At 41.1% G+C, this 17872-nt stretch overlaps 1 protein-coding gene across 3 annotated transcripts in view; it reads left to right on the top strand.

The window, feature by feature from the left end:
- The window catches only part of ATXN10 (ataxin 10), a 163542-nt gene that overhangs the window by 72249 nt on the left and 73421 nt on the right, over positions 1-17872 (top strand). For all 3 annotated transcript variants that reach the window (XM_038550220.1, XM_038550221.1, XM_038550222.1), the window contains exons 8-9: positions 953-1061; positions 3125-3294. In XM_038550220.1, coding sequence (XP_038406148.1) covers positions 953-1061; positions 3125-3294 — 279 coding nt within the window. The remainder of the gene's footprint in view (positions 1-952; positions 1062-3124; positions 3295-17872) is intronic.

Here is a 17872-nt window from a genome sequence, read left to right as displayed (position 1 = left end):
AAAAGGAAGATCACAAAAGGATTTTCATACACTAAAGAGGACCTACAAGATACTGGAGGCCTATTTCTTGTGGTTTCTTTCGAGATTTCAGAATGGTGGATTAGAATATTACCTTTAAATCTTCTAATGAGAGAACTATATATACACACATTTAGAATTAACAAAAGGAAGCAGTTTATTTTTCTCTTGAAGAATGTTATCTTTTATGACCTGAATTTATAGCATCTACCACATTTTGCCAAATAACATGCACTTTAAAAATTAGGGTCAAAATCCATACAAAATTGGATTTTACCATTTTATTCAGATTACCTAATACCATATAGTTGGTAGTTGGTAGTTTCTTGTTCATGTGGTCCATTTGATAACCAATTATTGAGTAGTTATGTGAACTAACACGTTCAAATGTTATCTTTTCCAACCTTGGTACATACTGCATATAGGTTTATATTTACTCAGAAATAATAATGCACATTCTTGAAGCCAGAGTCTTTCAACCACAGCATTTTACAGGATTCCTGTGGACAAGAAATTAATGTATTTCATGGGATAGTTGTATCTTTAAAGTAGAACTTGCTTGCTGGGAATGCTTTAAAAAGAAAGTATTTGCATAAATGTTATGTACATAGCTAGTAATTTTGAACATTTATTCCACTGTTGGAAGGTATTTTTGCTTGAATAAGAACTTTTCTGACTCTTTGCTCCAAGAAGACATATAATGACACGTAATCTGGCGTTCTTGATGGCAGATGCTGCTGTTGGTGAAAATAATTGTTCACGTACATATTTAATACTTCTGTTTCATTCTTGGTCATTTGTTTTCTCTCTTCAGATGCTGTCTTTACCAGCATCAACTCTTTAATATTTATCATAATATGTCATTCTCTTACCATTATTTATAACAGTTGCAAATCATTTAGCTTGAGTTAAAAGTCATGTTTTCTTTTTTTAGGAGGCATTGGCCACAATTCGGCTTCTTGATGTCTTATGTGAAATGACTGCCAATACTGATCTGCTCAGCTATCTGCAGGTTTTTCCTGGCTTGCTGGAAAGAGTGATTGGTGAGTGAAGTATCACACATGCTGTTATTTGTAATTAAGGAATCTTTGGCTTGTCACACTGAAATGTAAGTCCAAACACCTAGCCTTAGTTTTCATTGTATTGGTATATTTTTGAGATATATTTTGAATATTTTTTTTTCATTAGAAGAATCACTATGTTTTGGTAACAGCTCTGGCTTCTGACCTGCTGTTTCCTCAGGATGTTTGACCAGTAGATGAGAGTACGAATGCCTCCTATGTAGGGCACACACTGGATGTTTGATCACTAGTGTTGTGATGGAGTGGTTGCAGGGTTTGTGATGATGGGGGGGCTTGGTTATGGGGGTAGTTTCAGTGGTGATGATGGTGATTTTATATTCGTTTTCCAAATTTGTGTGTTTTTCCCAGTTATTTTTATGGGGCACAAAGAATAAAGCCTTACACATAATAATTATGTATCCGATTCTTATCCATTGTTTGGAATACCATCTTTGCTAAAAAGCTGTTTGCAAAATAATTCAAGTAGAACCTGTTCCTTGTGGTTAGCCAAGCTTGTGGTGTTGTTATTCACTGTTTGCTATTTTTTCCTTTAAAAGAGGATTATACTTATTGTGGAGATGCATATGCTAAGAAAGATGAATTTGTATGAGGTGAGTAGATGAGTCAGCAGTGAGCTGTAGAAGAGGTTTAGAGTCTCATGTGAGTGTTTTATTTTGAATGCAGTGTTTTTAGTGATAATTAAAATAAAACATCACAAACGTGGGAAACAGAATCATTGTAGAAAAACATGTGTTTGAAGGCAGGGCAGACATGGGTTGTCATCCCAACTCCACCAAAATACTGACTTCTCAGAGCTTGATTTCTTCATTATAAAATAGAGAAAGTGATATTTGCCTTTTAGAGGTTTTTTTTTTTTTAATTTTTATTTATTTATGATAGTCACAGAGAGAGAGAGAGAGAGAGAGAGAGGCAGAGACACAGGCAGAGGGAGAAACAGGCTCCATGCACTGGGAGCCCGACATGGGATTCGATCCCGGGTCTCCAGGATCACGCCCTGGGCCAAAGGCAGGTGCCAAACTGCTGTGCCACCCAGGGATCCCAGCCTTTAATAGGTTTGTTGAGAGTGTTCAATGAGATACTGTGGAAACACTTAAATTCAGCTTCTGGAAGATGATCTGTTTTCATATACAGTCTAGAGGCATTTCATAGAGCATAACAATGTTCCTTCTTTGAACTTGGCCAGAATAGATTGATGGAGAGTACATGCTGCCTTCTGATTATCTGGACAATGTGAAAAAAAATTAACCTACTTCTTGTTTCTGTCCTACTGCTCATTACAGAATAGGTATTGTATTTTAGACTTAGATGAATGTAGTTGTCACGTGAGTTCCTTCATAAAGAATTTAGGATTGGAAACCTCTTTATAAGAAAGGTTACAGAAGGTGCCTGGGTGGCTCATTTGGTTAGGTGTCCAGCACTTGGTTTCCACTCGGTTCTTTTTTTTTTTTTTTTTTAAGATTTTATTTATTTATTCATGAGAGAGAGAGAGAGAGAGAGAGAGGCGGAGACACAGGCAGAGGGAGAAGCAGGCTCCATGCAGGGAGCCCGATGTGGGACTCGATCCCAGGACTCCAGGATCACACCCTGGGCCAAAGGCAGATGCTAAACTGCTGAGCCACCCAGGGATCCCCTCCACTCAGTTCTTAATCTCCCTGTTGGGGGGATCTGGTTCCCTGGCTCATCAGGGAGTCTGCTTCCCCTCTGTCCCTTCCCTTGCTCACGTATGTGCACGCACACATACACTTTCTCTCTCTCAAATCTTTAAAAAAAAAAAAGATTGCAGAAAATTTTTAGCTAACTTTTCTTTGTGGATAAAATAGAAAGTCCAAGTTGTGATATTCATTATGGCTTATCTCCCCCAAACCAGTCATGAAAAAATTCGAGCAGAAGAAGAGTTTTCTAATCATTAAAGGCACTCTACGTTTATTTTAGTCCATTAACATAAGATAGATTTGTATATGGAAAATTAATACAAGACACTAAAAATTTTCTTAAGGAAAATAAAATTTATTGTTTTGTTACAGATCTTTTGCGACTGATTCATGTAGCTGGCAACGACACCGCAAACATCTTCAGTAGCAGTGGCTGCATAAAAGCAGAGGGTGACATCTCAAATATGGCTGAGGGGTTTAAGTCTCATCTCATTCGTCTCATTGGAAATCTGTGTTACAAGAATAAAGACAACCAAGACAAGGTAAGGTTATTTCTTGGTATATTTCCTATATATATGTCTTCATTTAGAATATGATATTTAGAATTTAGAATATATACACTTTTTTGGGATGAAAGTTTGAGTGCTCAGAAGGTAGCTTGAAATAATATGTAAGTGCGCATATTCCCACAGATACACATGCTAGGTCATGTTTGTTTATGTCAGGGTTTGTATTTTTGTAATTTTGTATTATATTTGTCCTTGGTTGTGTTTGAGCCAGTCTCCTTTCTTAAAAATTGTCAGTGCTTGTCTGAAAGCAGTGCATTTAAACATAGTATTATATCTTATAGAGAACAGTCAATAAAAACAGGTATTTAAAGTGCTTTGAAATTGTCAAACCCCTGGTAGACATTTAGTAAATAGTAGTTATTATGGACCATTACCCTAACAAAAAACAAACAAAACTTAAATCTGATGTACATTTATGGAGGATAGCATCATAAACATTTCTTCTATTTTGAAGTTGATATAATATTTAAGTATTAAATCTTTGGGAACTCAGTAGACTGCCATTGGAAACTTCTCTTGTGCTGAATAGCTTAGAGGTAACTATATTGATAACATGAGAAGGTGATAAAAAAAGAGGGCAGGAGAATTGAACCACATGCTTAACATTGAACTAGCCTGCCTGTATTTTCCTAGATTTTTTCTTTGGATGGCATTTGTTTTGCTTCATCAAATATCGAATATATGTGTGGCAGATTATATTTCTCCAAGATGGCTGGAAAAACATTCCTGCAATGTGATTTTGCCATTCTTATATCAGAGATTTAGCATTTGTTTTTCCATTTTCTTCAGTCTGGATGACTAAAGCTCTGACTGCTTTGAATAATTAAGTGTGGGAGAGTGGTCTTGTATCATTTTTTTATACACCCCTTGACTGATCTGCCAGATTCCATCTCTAGCCTCTTCAAAGCTGGTTAACCATGTCAGATGTGCAGATTCCCTGAGATCACTATGGCATGATCTGCCACGTGTGCATGGAGAAGCCCTGGAGGGTGAGATGTAATGAGAGAGAAAGAGACGAGTTCACAGCACACCAGGGCAGCAGACCTGTGAGCGAGAGGTCATATTTTGGAAGATTTTCAGGTAGTTGCTTAGTTCCCCAGTTCCAAGCTCAGTTCCCTACTTGCACAGCTGATGCCACATGAATCAGGGACAGCCTGCCTGACAGAGCCCTTTCTGAATTTGTGACCCACAAGATTGTGAGGAATAATACAAAAATGGGAAAGCTTCTGTTAATAGTCCTGTGAGCTGCTGCTGGACTGATCCTCTTGCAAATAATAATTATAAGCTCTGGACTAAGACAGCCATGTGAAGATAATAAAATTTGACACAAACAGGCAGATTTTGGAATTGAATTGCCACTTGGAAGAAGGGAGTGGCACAGTGTGTGCCGTGCAGGATACTTAAACTCTAAAAGAAAATCTGCACCCCTTTCATCTTAAAGAAGGAATGGACAACTTGGAGTAAGCACAGCCATTGGAATGTGAAGGAGGGACTCCTGGGCAGGAGAAAGCAAGCCTCAAATTTTGTTTACCGGCTGTCTAAATCCATGTGGATGCTTGAATCACACATGTAGGGCAGGCTCCAAGCAGCTAACCTAATGATAAAATAATTGTATTGAGTTTTGAGCTGCTGCGCCAGAGTTGACAGTTTAACTCCAACTGAGATAATTGCCTGCTAAAGTAAAAATATCAACATTCTTTAGAGGAATATAATAGAATCCAGTGTTTCCACAGCATAGTATTTTCAGTGTCCAGAATACAACTCAAACTTACTTTAAGCACAAGGAAATATGACCTATTCTCCAAGAGCAAAAAGATAATCAACAGAGACTACAGTGACACAGATGTTGGGTTTAGCAGACAAAGATTTTAAAGCAGTTGTAACTGTGCTCAAGGATGTAAAGGAAAATATGCTTCTAATGAATGAGAAGATTGTATCAGTCAGCAGAGAAATAGACACTAAAAAAAGAACTAAATAGAAAATCTAGAACTGAAAAATACAGTATCCAAAATAAAACTTAAAAATTTTACTGAATGAGCTTGACAACTTTAATACAGATGACGGAGTAAAGAGTCGATGTGCTTGGAGTTAGGACAATAGAAACCATTTGGAAGAATAGAGAAAAGATTGAAAATAAAACAGTCATCTTTAAGATGCTGAGTTTTGGAGGAGTAGTATGTTGTGCAACATTTGATAGTTGGAATACTTTTTACAGGACATGGCCCAGAACCAAAAGCCAGATAACCTGCTCTTATATTATATATGTGTTCCATTTCGACTCCTCCTCATTTTCAAACAGATATGAGTGAAAGGCTACTAATCCCCTTCCCACCCTGGAAAATTACTGCACCAATTTTTGTAAGAGAAAGTTGATAGAGAATAAAACACTTTACCTTTTTAATGACCAAGACTGCCTTTCTCGTGGAGCACAAAAGAGGTGGTTTTTCTTGTGTTTAACTATTCTTTTGTTGCTAATTTGGATTGGCCTCTTATAGGAACAAAATGTAGTAACCCTTAAAAGGCTTATGAAATAACTCTCCGAAGTCAGGATCAGATTGCACCATAAGTAAATACGGAGTGTGCCCAAGTGCTGCTGTGGAGAGGTCATTGGGGCTCACAGGAAGTCGGTGGTGTGTTCCTTCACGTGTGCCATTGCTAATAGCATTGCTGATTTCTGAGCAAACATTCTCCAAGGTATGGAGAAGTTCATTCTTTGAGTATAAGAATGCCTCTGTTTCTCCTACTTTCTTACTTATATCAACAAAATGCCTTACCTAAAAGCATTACTTCTAGGATTTGTTTCTCCTTCCAAAGAATCTGCCACAACATCACCATCTTATTCAGTGTGTCCTAAAAGTTTCTTTATTCTTGTCACCAAATCCTGGGTCACCACACCAGCTGGATGTGACAGACATTGACTTTGCTCATTGTTGCCTCAAAGGATAGAGGTCACGTGCCCTGAAGATGACTTTAGTTACGATTTTAGAGAAATGGATGATAATGTAGAAAGTCTTTCTCACCAGACTATTAATTCTCATTGTGTTGTCCAGATGACTGTTCCACTTCTGCCCAGATTTGGGCCCAAATGGAAATTTGGCTGTCTCTGCTCTAAGACTAAAGATTTGAGTTAGGGGGATTTTATATCATCTAACCTGATTTAGTTCATTCTTCACCCAAAAGGAGGATCTGATGACCTGTTTGTGTTTACTACGTCCCAGCATTGTGCATAGTGAATTACATATATTATCAACTTTGATCTTTGTATCAGCCCTGTGAATCAGGTTCTGCTAATCACTTTTTAGGAGAGGCCATCAAGTTCAAGAGTTGCATTGTCCAGAACAAAATTTAGATTCGTCTGACTCTGAGTTCCTGTGCCTGCGCTCTCTCCCCTGTACCATGGTGCCTCTCGTTGAGGAACTTTCCAGGGCTTTGAAAGAAGAGGTTTACAGTAGACTTCCTAATGGACTTCAGACCGAAGATGCTAGAGTCTGGTGTGTCTACAAGGCTAGCCAGGCCCCTTTTGCCCGCCCTTGGTTCAAGTCTGACACTCTTGGGTATACATATCTCTGTCTCTGAGTCATCCATTCATCATATGTGAATGTTCCAGCTGTGAGGATCTTTGGATGGATAAGACAGACAAGTATCTCTTCTGTGAAGCTTCTATTCTAGGAGTATCTAGAGACTGTCCTGCCTCTTTGAACTAGAATCCCAAAATGATTTTCCTAGATCTTTGTGCACTACCAGTTGCTCTGAGACTTGGTCATAATCCAGCCCAGCTGGGTTTGAGTGCTTGTCTGTGTACTTTCATTCATTGCATTGAATGTGATGCCTTGGATGGCACCCCTTACAGTAGGGTGGCCCTTTCCCTGTCACAAAGGTCTTTTCATCTGCATTAGTTTGTTGGAGCCTTAGGGACACCTCTATGGAAAAGGCTGTAAAGATACCATTTTCTTAAATGAGGAAACCAAGGTTTGGAGAGACTGTGATTTAGTTCCCTTAGCATTTATTGAATGGGAACCATTCTGCTCTGGAGGACACAGAGTCACCGTAGCAGGGGAGAGCCACAGGCAGTAGTAGCTCTAAGCAAAGCCCACGTGAGGGGCCCCTCAGAGAGGAGCAGGTGAGTGGGGTGGTCTTCCCGGCAGGCTGTGCCGGCAGCAGCCTCCCTTCTAAGCAAGGACAGGAGTAGGACTTCACCATCATGATAAGAGGGGTGATAACCCCCTTTTGCATTTGTGTCTTTGGGCTGTATTTAAGGGTGTCAGATGTGTCTGCCTCAGATGCAGAATCTGCTCAGAATTTTATTTCTCCAGTCCTCCCATGGGTCTTGAACTCTTAAGTCTGTGCACGTGATGAATCGTAGTGTTTCCTGAATTGTAAAGGAGTTTCTGGACTTCCCTTTACCAGATCATGGTAGGGAGCTGTTCCCAAACACTTGGTGACTTCTATTCTTACCTTGTTTTTGTGCTTGACAAAACATAGTATTTCCTTGCTACATCTGTAGTGATTAGTTTACTTTTAAACCTTTGTGGATCTGAAATGGAGATTCTGTTTTGGTTTCTATTGTAAGAAGCACATGGGTATTAATGCTGTAAACACGAAGAAAGCATTCTTTGGCTTCCTCTTTGTTAGCGTAAGGAATGCATGGTTTACTTTTTTTCTTCTCTGTTCTTCTTTTCTTCGCTATTGTCAGAAATGCTCTAAGTGAATTCTTCGTGAGAAGAAAAACCAAACATCGTTGCTGTTTTTTTTCCATGAAAGCTGATTGCATTTTTTCATAATGGATAGGCAAATGAACTAGTTTGTCTACCTTCATTCCCCTGAAGGAAGCCATATTGACTGAGCTGGGCCATCCACAGTTTGGATTACTTGATCCATTCTGCCGAAAGCTTTGTAGAAATGCTGCTCAGTTTCTTCTTTTCCTCCTCCTCCTCTCTGAGAGAAAAGATTCCCAGCAATCACACATACGTTTGATCCCATGTGTTCAAACATATGCACACAGAAAGCTTTCATTACAGCCATGACTTCATTTTAAAAATAAGTCTGCAGTGTACAGAAAAGTTGAGATGGTAACTTGGCCAGTTCTGAGTTCCAGGTCAGAATTATTATCTATTACAAAGGTAGGTTTCATTTATAAACATGAAAAACTCTGTGATATATTTTTCATTAAAATATTTTACCCATTGTGTTATCCCAGGATCTAAATTGTGCCTCATGCATAGTAAGCCTTTGGTAAATTTTTATTGCGTGAGAATTTATTTTTAAAATATTTGTCAAGTGTTCACTATGTACTGAGCACAGTCTTAGGTTCTGAAAATATAAAGCAAGTAAGACATGACCGTTCTCTTCAAGGAGCATACATTTTACTATAAAAATTTCCTTACTGGGCAGCCCAGGTGGCTCAGCGGTTTAGTGCCACCTTCAGCCCAGGGCATGATCCTGGAGACCGGGGATTGAGTCCCACATCGGGCTCCCTGCATGGAGCCTGCTTCTCCCTCTACCTGTGTCTCTGCCTCTCTCTCTCTCTCTCTCTTTCTCATGAATAAATAAATAAATAAATAAAATCTTAAAGATTAAAAAAAATACTATTTGCAGAGACATGTAGTAAAAATAAAATAACTTTTTCAAGTGAAAATCAATGTTCCTCTAAATTTTGAGTTCTGTAACTCTTTTTGAAAGTCTTTTATGGTTATAATATATTTGAATATATTCTAATTTACTGTAATTTACCTTTTTTTAAAAAAAAGATTTTATTTATTTATTTGAGAGAGAACACAGCAGAGGGAGGGCAGAGAGGAAGAAGCAGGCTCCCCACTGAGCAGGGAGCCTGACAAGGGGCTTGATCCCAGCACCCCAAGATCATGACCTGAACCAAAGGCAGACACTTAACTGACTGAGTCAACCAGGCTCCCCATAATTTATCTTATTTTTATGTGACATATCCATATCTGTATTTTAGACTATAAGAACATCTACATAGAATAATATTTGCAAGGAGTTTAACAGTAATTTTTAATCCAAAATGGAGGCTTTGTAGATCTGAGGACTTTTTTCATTAATCTTTTTTTTTTTTTTTTTTTTTAAAGATTTTATTCATGAGGGAGACAGAGAGAGAGAGAGAGGCAGAGACACAGGCAGAGGGAGAAGCAGGCTCCATGCAGGGAGCCCGACATGGGACTCGATCCGAGGTCTCCAGGATCACGCCCTGGGCTGAAGGCGGCATTAAACCACTGACCCACCCGGGCTGCCCATTCATTAATCTTAAGTAAAGTTTTAGGCTAAATTTACAATTATTAAGTATTCATAACATGATCGTTTTTTAGCTCTTTTGTTTTAGGAGGGGGATCAGTACCCTCAGATTTTCACATCTGGATGTGAGTGGCCAAGAGCAGGCCAACTCTTAAACCCTTTTTTTCATTTCTATTTGATGTGTTCTCAAGCAGCATATCTGCCTATTAACTCATGAAGCTTAAACAGTCGATCGCTCTTTCCTGCTCAATTTATTTAGGTTTCTGATCTTAGGGTTAGTACTTGCATACTGTACCCATACTGGCTGCCTCGCCAGTTCCCCGGGTGATTGATGGTTGTGCAGACAAATGGCTGTGGGATTTCCTTTGCGCTGCTGTAAGATGGGCCCTAGGCACTCTGTCCTTATAAAAGACCAGCAGCTGCACTCTTGGCTCATGCTAGCTAGCGCTCTGTGGACTTCCCAGCCCGTGGTCTTTACCCAAGGGACCTTAGCTTGGCCTTTAATATGCAAGGTCAAAAGCTGCCTTTTCTATAAAACCTTTCAGATCACTGCAGAAAGGCTTCCACTCATACTCCCCTCTGTAGCCTGTAACCACTACTCTGTACTGCCCTGCTTTATCCTTGACCTGGACCTCTAGTTTCTGTAGGTAAATGGATTACTGGTTGTGCATTCTGGCAGTTTCCATATGTGTGTGTGTTGTTACTTACGGCTCCAATGTAATAGGTATGTATAAAGTGACCCCCCACAAACCATGCTCAGCTCAGTTCTGAGTCCTTCCCCTTCCCCCTCCCCCTCTTTTCCCCTTCCCCTCCTCCCTTCCCACCAGGGATTCCTTGCTTCTCCCTTGATGATTAGTCTTTCATGAACCTGCTCTTCTAGGTCTTCCTGGTCGATAATGGTGTAATCTGTACTCTTTGCAGGTACATATTTTCCCCCTTTTATAGGAGTCTTCCATAGCATTCCTCAGTGCCTGACTACTTGGGGAATTCTAGGTCGGTCCCCGACTACTTGGGGATGTTGAAAACATCCCAGCAATGGGCTCTCTGGTCAGTGGCCCCTCTATCCTTGTTGTTTGTCACATTTGGATCCATAAATACATATGATGTACATACAGAAAACTTCAAGTAGTATGAAGAACCCAGCCAGGACCTCGTAATTAAATACCCCAAATCTGCCTTGTGGTTTTACCATTCTGGCTATATAAGCTTGGACAGATGATATAACCCCTCTGAGTCTCAGCTCCTTCATATATAATAAAATGGGGACTCTGACACCTGCCCGTGGGGCTGGAAGGAGGAAGTGTGGTCATGTGTGTGAAGCATCTGACAGCGTATGTGTGGTCTCTCCCCCTCTGTTCTGAGCAGCCCTGGTTCATGCCAGTGTCCCCCTTTATGTGTTTGTATGTATGTATTTATTTTAAAAGATTTTATTTATTCATGAGAGACACTACAGAGAGAGGCAGAGACACCGTTAGAGGAAGAAGCAGGCTTCATGCAGGGAGCCTGATGTGGGACTTGATCCCAGGACCCCAGGATCACACCCTGAGCCGAAGGCAGATGCTCAACCACTGAGTCACCCAGGTGCCCCTCCCCATTATATGTATTTAAATAAAAGTTTGTAGATAGCATTTCACGGTGTTTACAAAGTTTCAGGTAATCCTCACATTCTGTATTCTGTGTTCATCACTTTTCTTAATAGACGGGACTTTTTGGAGGAAGTCAAGTGAAGCAAATATGAGAACTTTCTTCAGGACAAGAAATCCTTCTTTTCCTTGTCAGTTTGACCACTCATGTGTTCTGTGTTGAATTTCTCTTTTGTTACTGTCTTCTAAAGAGCTGATCCCCGAATCTGTTCTAGCTCACTTCTGGGAGCTTGTTAAGGAACTTCCAAACGACAGGTCTATGGCCTGTCTCGGTCAGCCCGTGTGTTTTCCCTCTGTCAGAAACAAGTTGCACAGAATCCCAGTTTATTGATTTGAAGATTGAATGTATAGGCAAGATCTGGCTTGCTTAAAATTCCTCTTCTTTGTAATGTAATCCCAGTTCAAGAAATATGTCAAAATTCATAAATCAAGCTGTCACCATTAGTTTCCTGAACTTACAGTTCCTGTTACAGTAGGTGAAATTAACATTCCTATCTAGAGGACACATATCATAGCTTAGCTTGGTGCAGCTGTAAATTTTTTCTTTTTAAAGACCCAAAACCCCTTTTTGTGTCTTGTCATAGAGTTATCAGCTTGTTCTTTTGCAGAAAAGGGGTGAATTATTAAAAGGAAGAACTATACTAAATATATAAATAAAATATAACAATCCGCTGTTGTCTGTTCTTTTACTCTTGCACACGAACTAGGCCCCAGGCCCGTGCTTCCTCGCACAATGCCACTACCACCCTCTTCCTCACTAGGCTGTAAGCTCTTTGAAGGCAGCACGCATCCAGTCTTCTGTAACCTCTGCCACAACTCCTGCTATGTGTGCAATATCAGGAATTCATGATGCATGGGTGAGTGCCCCATTTTACTGGTTAATCAAAGCTTAGAGGAGTTAAGTTACTTGCTTGGAGTGATAGCAGCCTGAATCCTGACCAAACTCTTAAGACTGGGACTCCACTGTTTCCACACTCACTGGAAGAGGACCCCTCTTGAGGCTTGTCATTTGAGATCTTTGACGGACTTTGTATGAATCCTGAGAGTCGGCACCTCTTGTAGAGCAGTGCACGGGGGTGCTGATGGTAGAGTACTTCTGGACAGTGGTCTCATTCCTTGGTTCCTGCCGAACCTTGGTGCTTGTATTTTTTGTCGTCTCAAGTGCTCCAGGAGTACATGACTTCCTGGAGGCTAATGTACAGAGCTACATTTCTGGGACATGCATATTCTGAGAAGCCCAATTTACCCATATCCTGAATACCGAAAGGAAGATATTGGGCAAGTATTTGTGCATGGTGACTCAGCAGTTTGTAAAAGCCTGGAATCGAGTTTTCTTAACTGCCACTCAGTTTTCTTTATTGTGCCCTATGATCAGTTTCTAGACAACAGGGATTTTAAACGGATTTGTGTTTAACAGTAAAAACAATGATTTCACAGTATCCATAACAAGAAGTATCTGAGACTTTAGGTGAAGGAAAACCAACCACATAAACTGAGAGAGGTATTTTGTTCCTTGATGAAAATGTGGGATATTAGAAAGCTATTGTTTTTAAACTCATTTATCTGTTTATTGCTAATTCCTCACCGAAGGGAAAAAACCCAGAATCTAAACAAAAAACATGAAGATAATTGTCTTAGCAATTTTAAAATATACTTTACAGCTAAAATAATCAACAGTATACAGAGTGTATACATTAGTGAAGAGGGTATGTACTTTGGAAGCAGACCCCTGAGAAATGAGAAGTTGGCATGTGACAAGGGTAGCCCACCAACTAGAGAGGAGAAGAGAGCTCTTGTTTTACAAGAGAGCCAGAGTAATTGGTTAACTGTGAAAGGAGCTAAGCTCACACCAAAATAAAGCTGTGTTGATGAAGTTGTGTTACAGCTTAAATCATGGGAATCGGGAATACTAATTAATTGATTTTTCAGAATAACCAAGGATCTTTTATGGAGAAGGAATAATGAAGAATATCAGAGACTTGACTATACATAAGTGGTTCAAGGTTCCTTGAACCAGCTTGTAGCTAGGTTCTGCTAGATAGTGGGAGGCTGACTTTGAGCTAATTATTTGTCCTTGGTTTAGTCAACCAAAAATGGAGGCATCGTAGTATTCATGGCAAAAGGTGATTGTGAGGGGTAAAGTAGATAATCCACTGGAGACACATAAGCTTTTAGTCACGGTCGGCTTATTTTAGCATTATTATGTTATATTAGGAATAACCTACTTTTCCTTCAATGGAAATGTTTAAGTTATGGTAATAAGACACACATTCAATAAAAATCATGTTTTCCGAGAGCATTTACTCTTTCCATATAGTCTGTGCTCAGGACAATATAGTCAGTGGGAATTCAGAACAGGGCACACAGTACTCTATGTAATGAGCTACTACTTTCACCTTTGTCTACAATGTGTGTGTATTTAAGGAGCACAAATACATACACACATAACAAAATGACCCCAAACAGATACACTACAACAGTAGTAGCAGCTGTCTCTGGTTGGTAAGATTAAGGATGAGTTTCTTCTTCCTGTAAATTTTTTGCAGTCTTTACAGTGAATGTGAACTACTTTAATAGCAAGAAAGTGCTATTAAAAAAGGATTAAGGGTGGTGGGACCTGGGTGGCTCAGTGGTTGAGCATCTGCCTTGGATTCAGGGCGTGATCCCGGGGTCCTGGGATTGAGTCCCACATCAGGTTCCCCGCAGGGAGCCTGCTTCTCCTTCTGCCTGTGTCTCTGCCTCTCTCTCTGTGTGTCTCATGCATAAATAAAATCTTTTTTTAAAAAAGTGGGGGGTAAGGGGTCTGCATCTAGAGTTCTGATAAGGTGAGAATACATGTAGTTCATTAGTGACTGAAGTTATTCTTTCTCCTATGTGCGTGCATGGCCGGACAATATTTCAGGCCCTCCTCTGCCAAGGTCCGGGGGCTTTAACAGTTAGAGTTTCAATTATATTTTTAATGGAAATATTTCAAGAAGTAAAATGTTGGCATAGTATCTAGATAATTTTGCTAACAAATAATTAATAGCTGGGATGGAGGTGGTAGATGGTGTGTGAATGTGTGAGAGAGAATGTGTGAGAGAGAGGGAGGGAGAGAAGAAAACATAAAGGTTATTCTTCCAATGTGCTGAACATTCCCCCCCCCTGCCCCCCAATCAAAGGAACGGGAGTTTTAATTTACCCTATGTTGTCAGGTATTCAGGTTCAGCTCTGTGAGCTTCTGCTGAATGTGTGTCTGTGCTTTCTGTTATATATCCCAACCTGAGGAATCTCTGAGTGGTCTTGACATTATGAAATTTCTTTATATCTCCCCAGGCTTCCTTGCTTTGGTTAAATGAGGAAAGTGCTCTTATTTCAAATAGTGGAGAGTTCTCTCATTCTTTAAAAGAATGAAGTGGAGCTGTCTGTCACACATCTGAAACAGTTTTGATCTTAAGCATATTTAGTTCTTTTTTTTTTTTTTTTTCCTCTGGCAGCAACAAAATTAAGAGGATCAAAGCCATGTCCCTATAATGGACTTGTTTTCATCAGGACTTGAAGGCCTCCCTCAGTCTCTTAAAAGCCTATTTGCTTATCTTGTTCTAATAGAATTTAATTTCATACCTATCACATTCTAATGGACCAAGAATGATATTTAGTCTCAAGCTGTGGATTTTAGTTTGAATTTAAATCTGCTGCTGTGTTGCACTTAAGAGTAAAGTCAGGAATAATTTTGAGTCCAAGTATGAACGAACATGCTATTTGGCATAGTGGCAAGAGCTTTTAGTTCAGCTCAACAAATATGTATCTGCCATATGCTGTGTATCAGCCAGGACTCTAGACACGGGGAATGCAGAAATGGATTTGGCCTCGTGCTTACTCCTCAGGAATGCACAGTATAAAGGGGAAGACAGGTGTAAAAATGGATCCTTCCAATAGAGTGGTGTGTGTAAAGTATTCAGAGTGGCGGTAGAAGTGTTGTAAATGCTTGGTATAAGTGGCTCACCTTGGAGCTTCCAGAAGAGCCTCCAGGATTTAGGCCTTCAGAGAAGAATGAGCAGGGCAGCAGGTGGAGGAAAAGGGTGGCCTTGTGTGCAGGCCCCCCTGCTGCGGGCTGGCTTTCCCTGAGACCTGAGGGTGGGACGTAGGGGTGCAGAGGTGGCCAGGCAGCGGGCCGTAGGGCTTTATGTCCTTGGCCGATGGGCTCTGAACCCCACTGGAGCAGTTGTGTGTCCTAGTAAATTCATTAAAGTATCTTTCGTCTCTGAAGATTGATCTTGGCACTCTTTCACAGAAACATATTCCTTCATTGTGCTCTCTACGTATGTTTAGTCTTTTGCCATACTTCTATGCTGTTGTGGATTGTTTTATTATTTCTGGCCCTTAGGGTATGATTTTCTCATTGGTCACCATCCCACCGCAATGCTTCTTTCCTCTTTCTCCCTCCATCTATCCCTCTCTTCCTCCCTATGTCCCTCCCTTTCTGTATTTTGCCCCCAGGGGTTTTCCTGGTCCTTGGGTTGTGGACTTTTTTTAAAGAGCAGTTTATCTTTGCTTCCATCTCTTCGAATTCTAGAGGGCCTATAGATCTCACCCGTTTACCAGTTTCTGTATTAATGTTATGTCTTGAATAGGGGTTCTAGTAGCACACTGGCAGTGTGAGTGCGGACCCAGCACCCACATGTTTTAATGGCCTGCTGTCCCCCTCCCCCAGATCTCTGGGCAAATCACAAGCCTCATTAAACTAGTGAACAGAGTTTTCATGAAGTGGCAGCCTCCAGTGGGGCCTCATTCTACCCTGGGGTTTTTCCCTCCTTGTCACTGCCCTTTTTAGGCTGAAGGCCTCTTGCCTGCACCCCCACTGTGGTCCTGAAAACCCAGCCTCTAGGGACTTTGTCCAGTTGGCTCCTGAACGCCTTCACCTCTTTCTGCCTCTCTGGCTTTTTGTTTCCGGCATCTTGGATGATATAGAGTCTGCCCAGTGACAGGGTGACATGACACCCAGGACCCCTGGGCCATGGAGGGTTAGGCACAAATGTGAGTGCTGTCAGCCAAGCAGAGCTTCTGGGTCCCCACTACTGTGTGAGCCTTCCCCTGACTGCCTGCTTCTAGCATCTGCACACTCTTACACCCAAGTGTGGGAACATTTTGATTTTGGGGAAAAGAAAGTTTAAATTTGTATTTTTTTTTTACTTAACTATCAAGGCAGCCTTGTACAGGCCACTTATTTCTCAGAGTCTCAGTTTCTTTGTCATAAAATATTAACCTGCCTCATACTCTCGTTGTGAGGATTGAATAATTATTGATGGTGATAACATTAACTGCCTTTTATGCGTGCTTCCTTTGTGTCCTCGAGGGGGCGTTCTAAAGATCTGTTTGATTTTATCCCGTCCAGCTCCACAGCCTGCATTCCACTGTGTCATTCATTCTGCCTCTCAGTGTGGAGGGAAGGCCCAGCTCAGAGCACAGCAGTCTATCTCCCTGTAGATGCTCTTCCCAGAGCGCTCGGAGCGGGCCTCAGCCTCTCTGAGACAGGCTCTTTAGCAAGCAGCACCCACAAATGGGAGCCAAGCAAGGGAGAAGGCTAGGCTCTTTTTCCGCTAGTTCCTATACCCTCCATGAGCTGCTTGCAGATGGTCACTGCCCTCCTTCTGCACAAGGACTGGCTGGTTCTCTCTTGCCAAGCAGCAGCCTCGAGCTCAAGAATGCTGAGTACAGGGCCCTAGGGAGGAGAATCCTACATGGTCCTGTGCTAGGCAGGTTCGCCCTCAGAGAGAGAGAAAACAGCCTCCTAGGTCAGCTTCAGGAAGTCTCGGGCCTGCATTGTGCTGGAAATGTCTTGTAGAGCTGCCCTTCCCCTGGGCAAAGACAGGTCTTTCTTGTGTGAGTCCATCATGCTAAACCTTTTGTTTCTTTTAGTTTAGATCTACGAAAAATGTAAATGCACCTTGAAGGGGAAATACCTTTTTTTTTTCTTTTTTTAAGCAGGCTCCATGCCTATCATGGGGCTTGAACTCACGATCCTGAGATCAAGACCTGAGCTGAGATTAAGAGTCCGACCCTTAACCAATTGAGCCACCCAGGTGCCGGAGGGGAAACACTTGAAAGCCTTATCAGTCTTGTGCATATTTGTGTGATGTGTTAACATCTTTTCCTGAGTGCAAACTCACTAAGATGGTTGGGAGAGGCCAACCACGCTTAACTTTTGTGGTCTATCAGTGTGGCCTGTTCTTTGCTCACACTCCTCACAACACGAAGAGTAGTAACTTGGACACCTTCTTTTGGAGAAAAGGCATTAGTTACCTTGGCCACTTATTTCGATTGGAAAGATAAAATTTTAAGTCTTATTCAAGCCCCTGGAAAAGTTAATTACTTCTAAAATGAATAATAGCAATAGTCATGATACTGGAAGCAGCATAGGGTAGTCACACTGTGTGGCAGACATCCTCTCAGCCCCTTATGGTCTATCAGTGCATTTATGCTCATGACATTTCCTAGAGTAGGTCATATTATTATCACTGTCTTATAAATTTATATGGAGAGGTAGGCCCATCAGATTTCATACACTGCGCAAGGTCATGCACAGTCAGCGGTGCACCTGTTCCAGACCCAATCCACCTGTTCCAGACCCAGGCTCCAGACCAGGCCACACCGCCTCCTAGCTGCCTGCTTTCCTCTCC

The sequence above is a fragment of the Canis lupus genome, chromosome 10 (genome assembly GCF_011100685.1).
Source record: "Canis lupus familiaris isolate Mischka breed German Shepherd chromosome 10, alternate assembly UU_Cfam_GSD_1.0, whole genome shotgun sequence".
Classification (NCBI taxonomy): Eukaryota; Metazoa; Chordata; class Mammalia; order Carnivora; family Canidae; genus Canis; species Canis lupus.
This window is presented reverse-complemented; position numbering and strand designations above follow the sequence as displayed.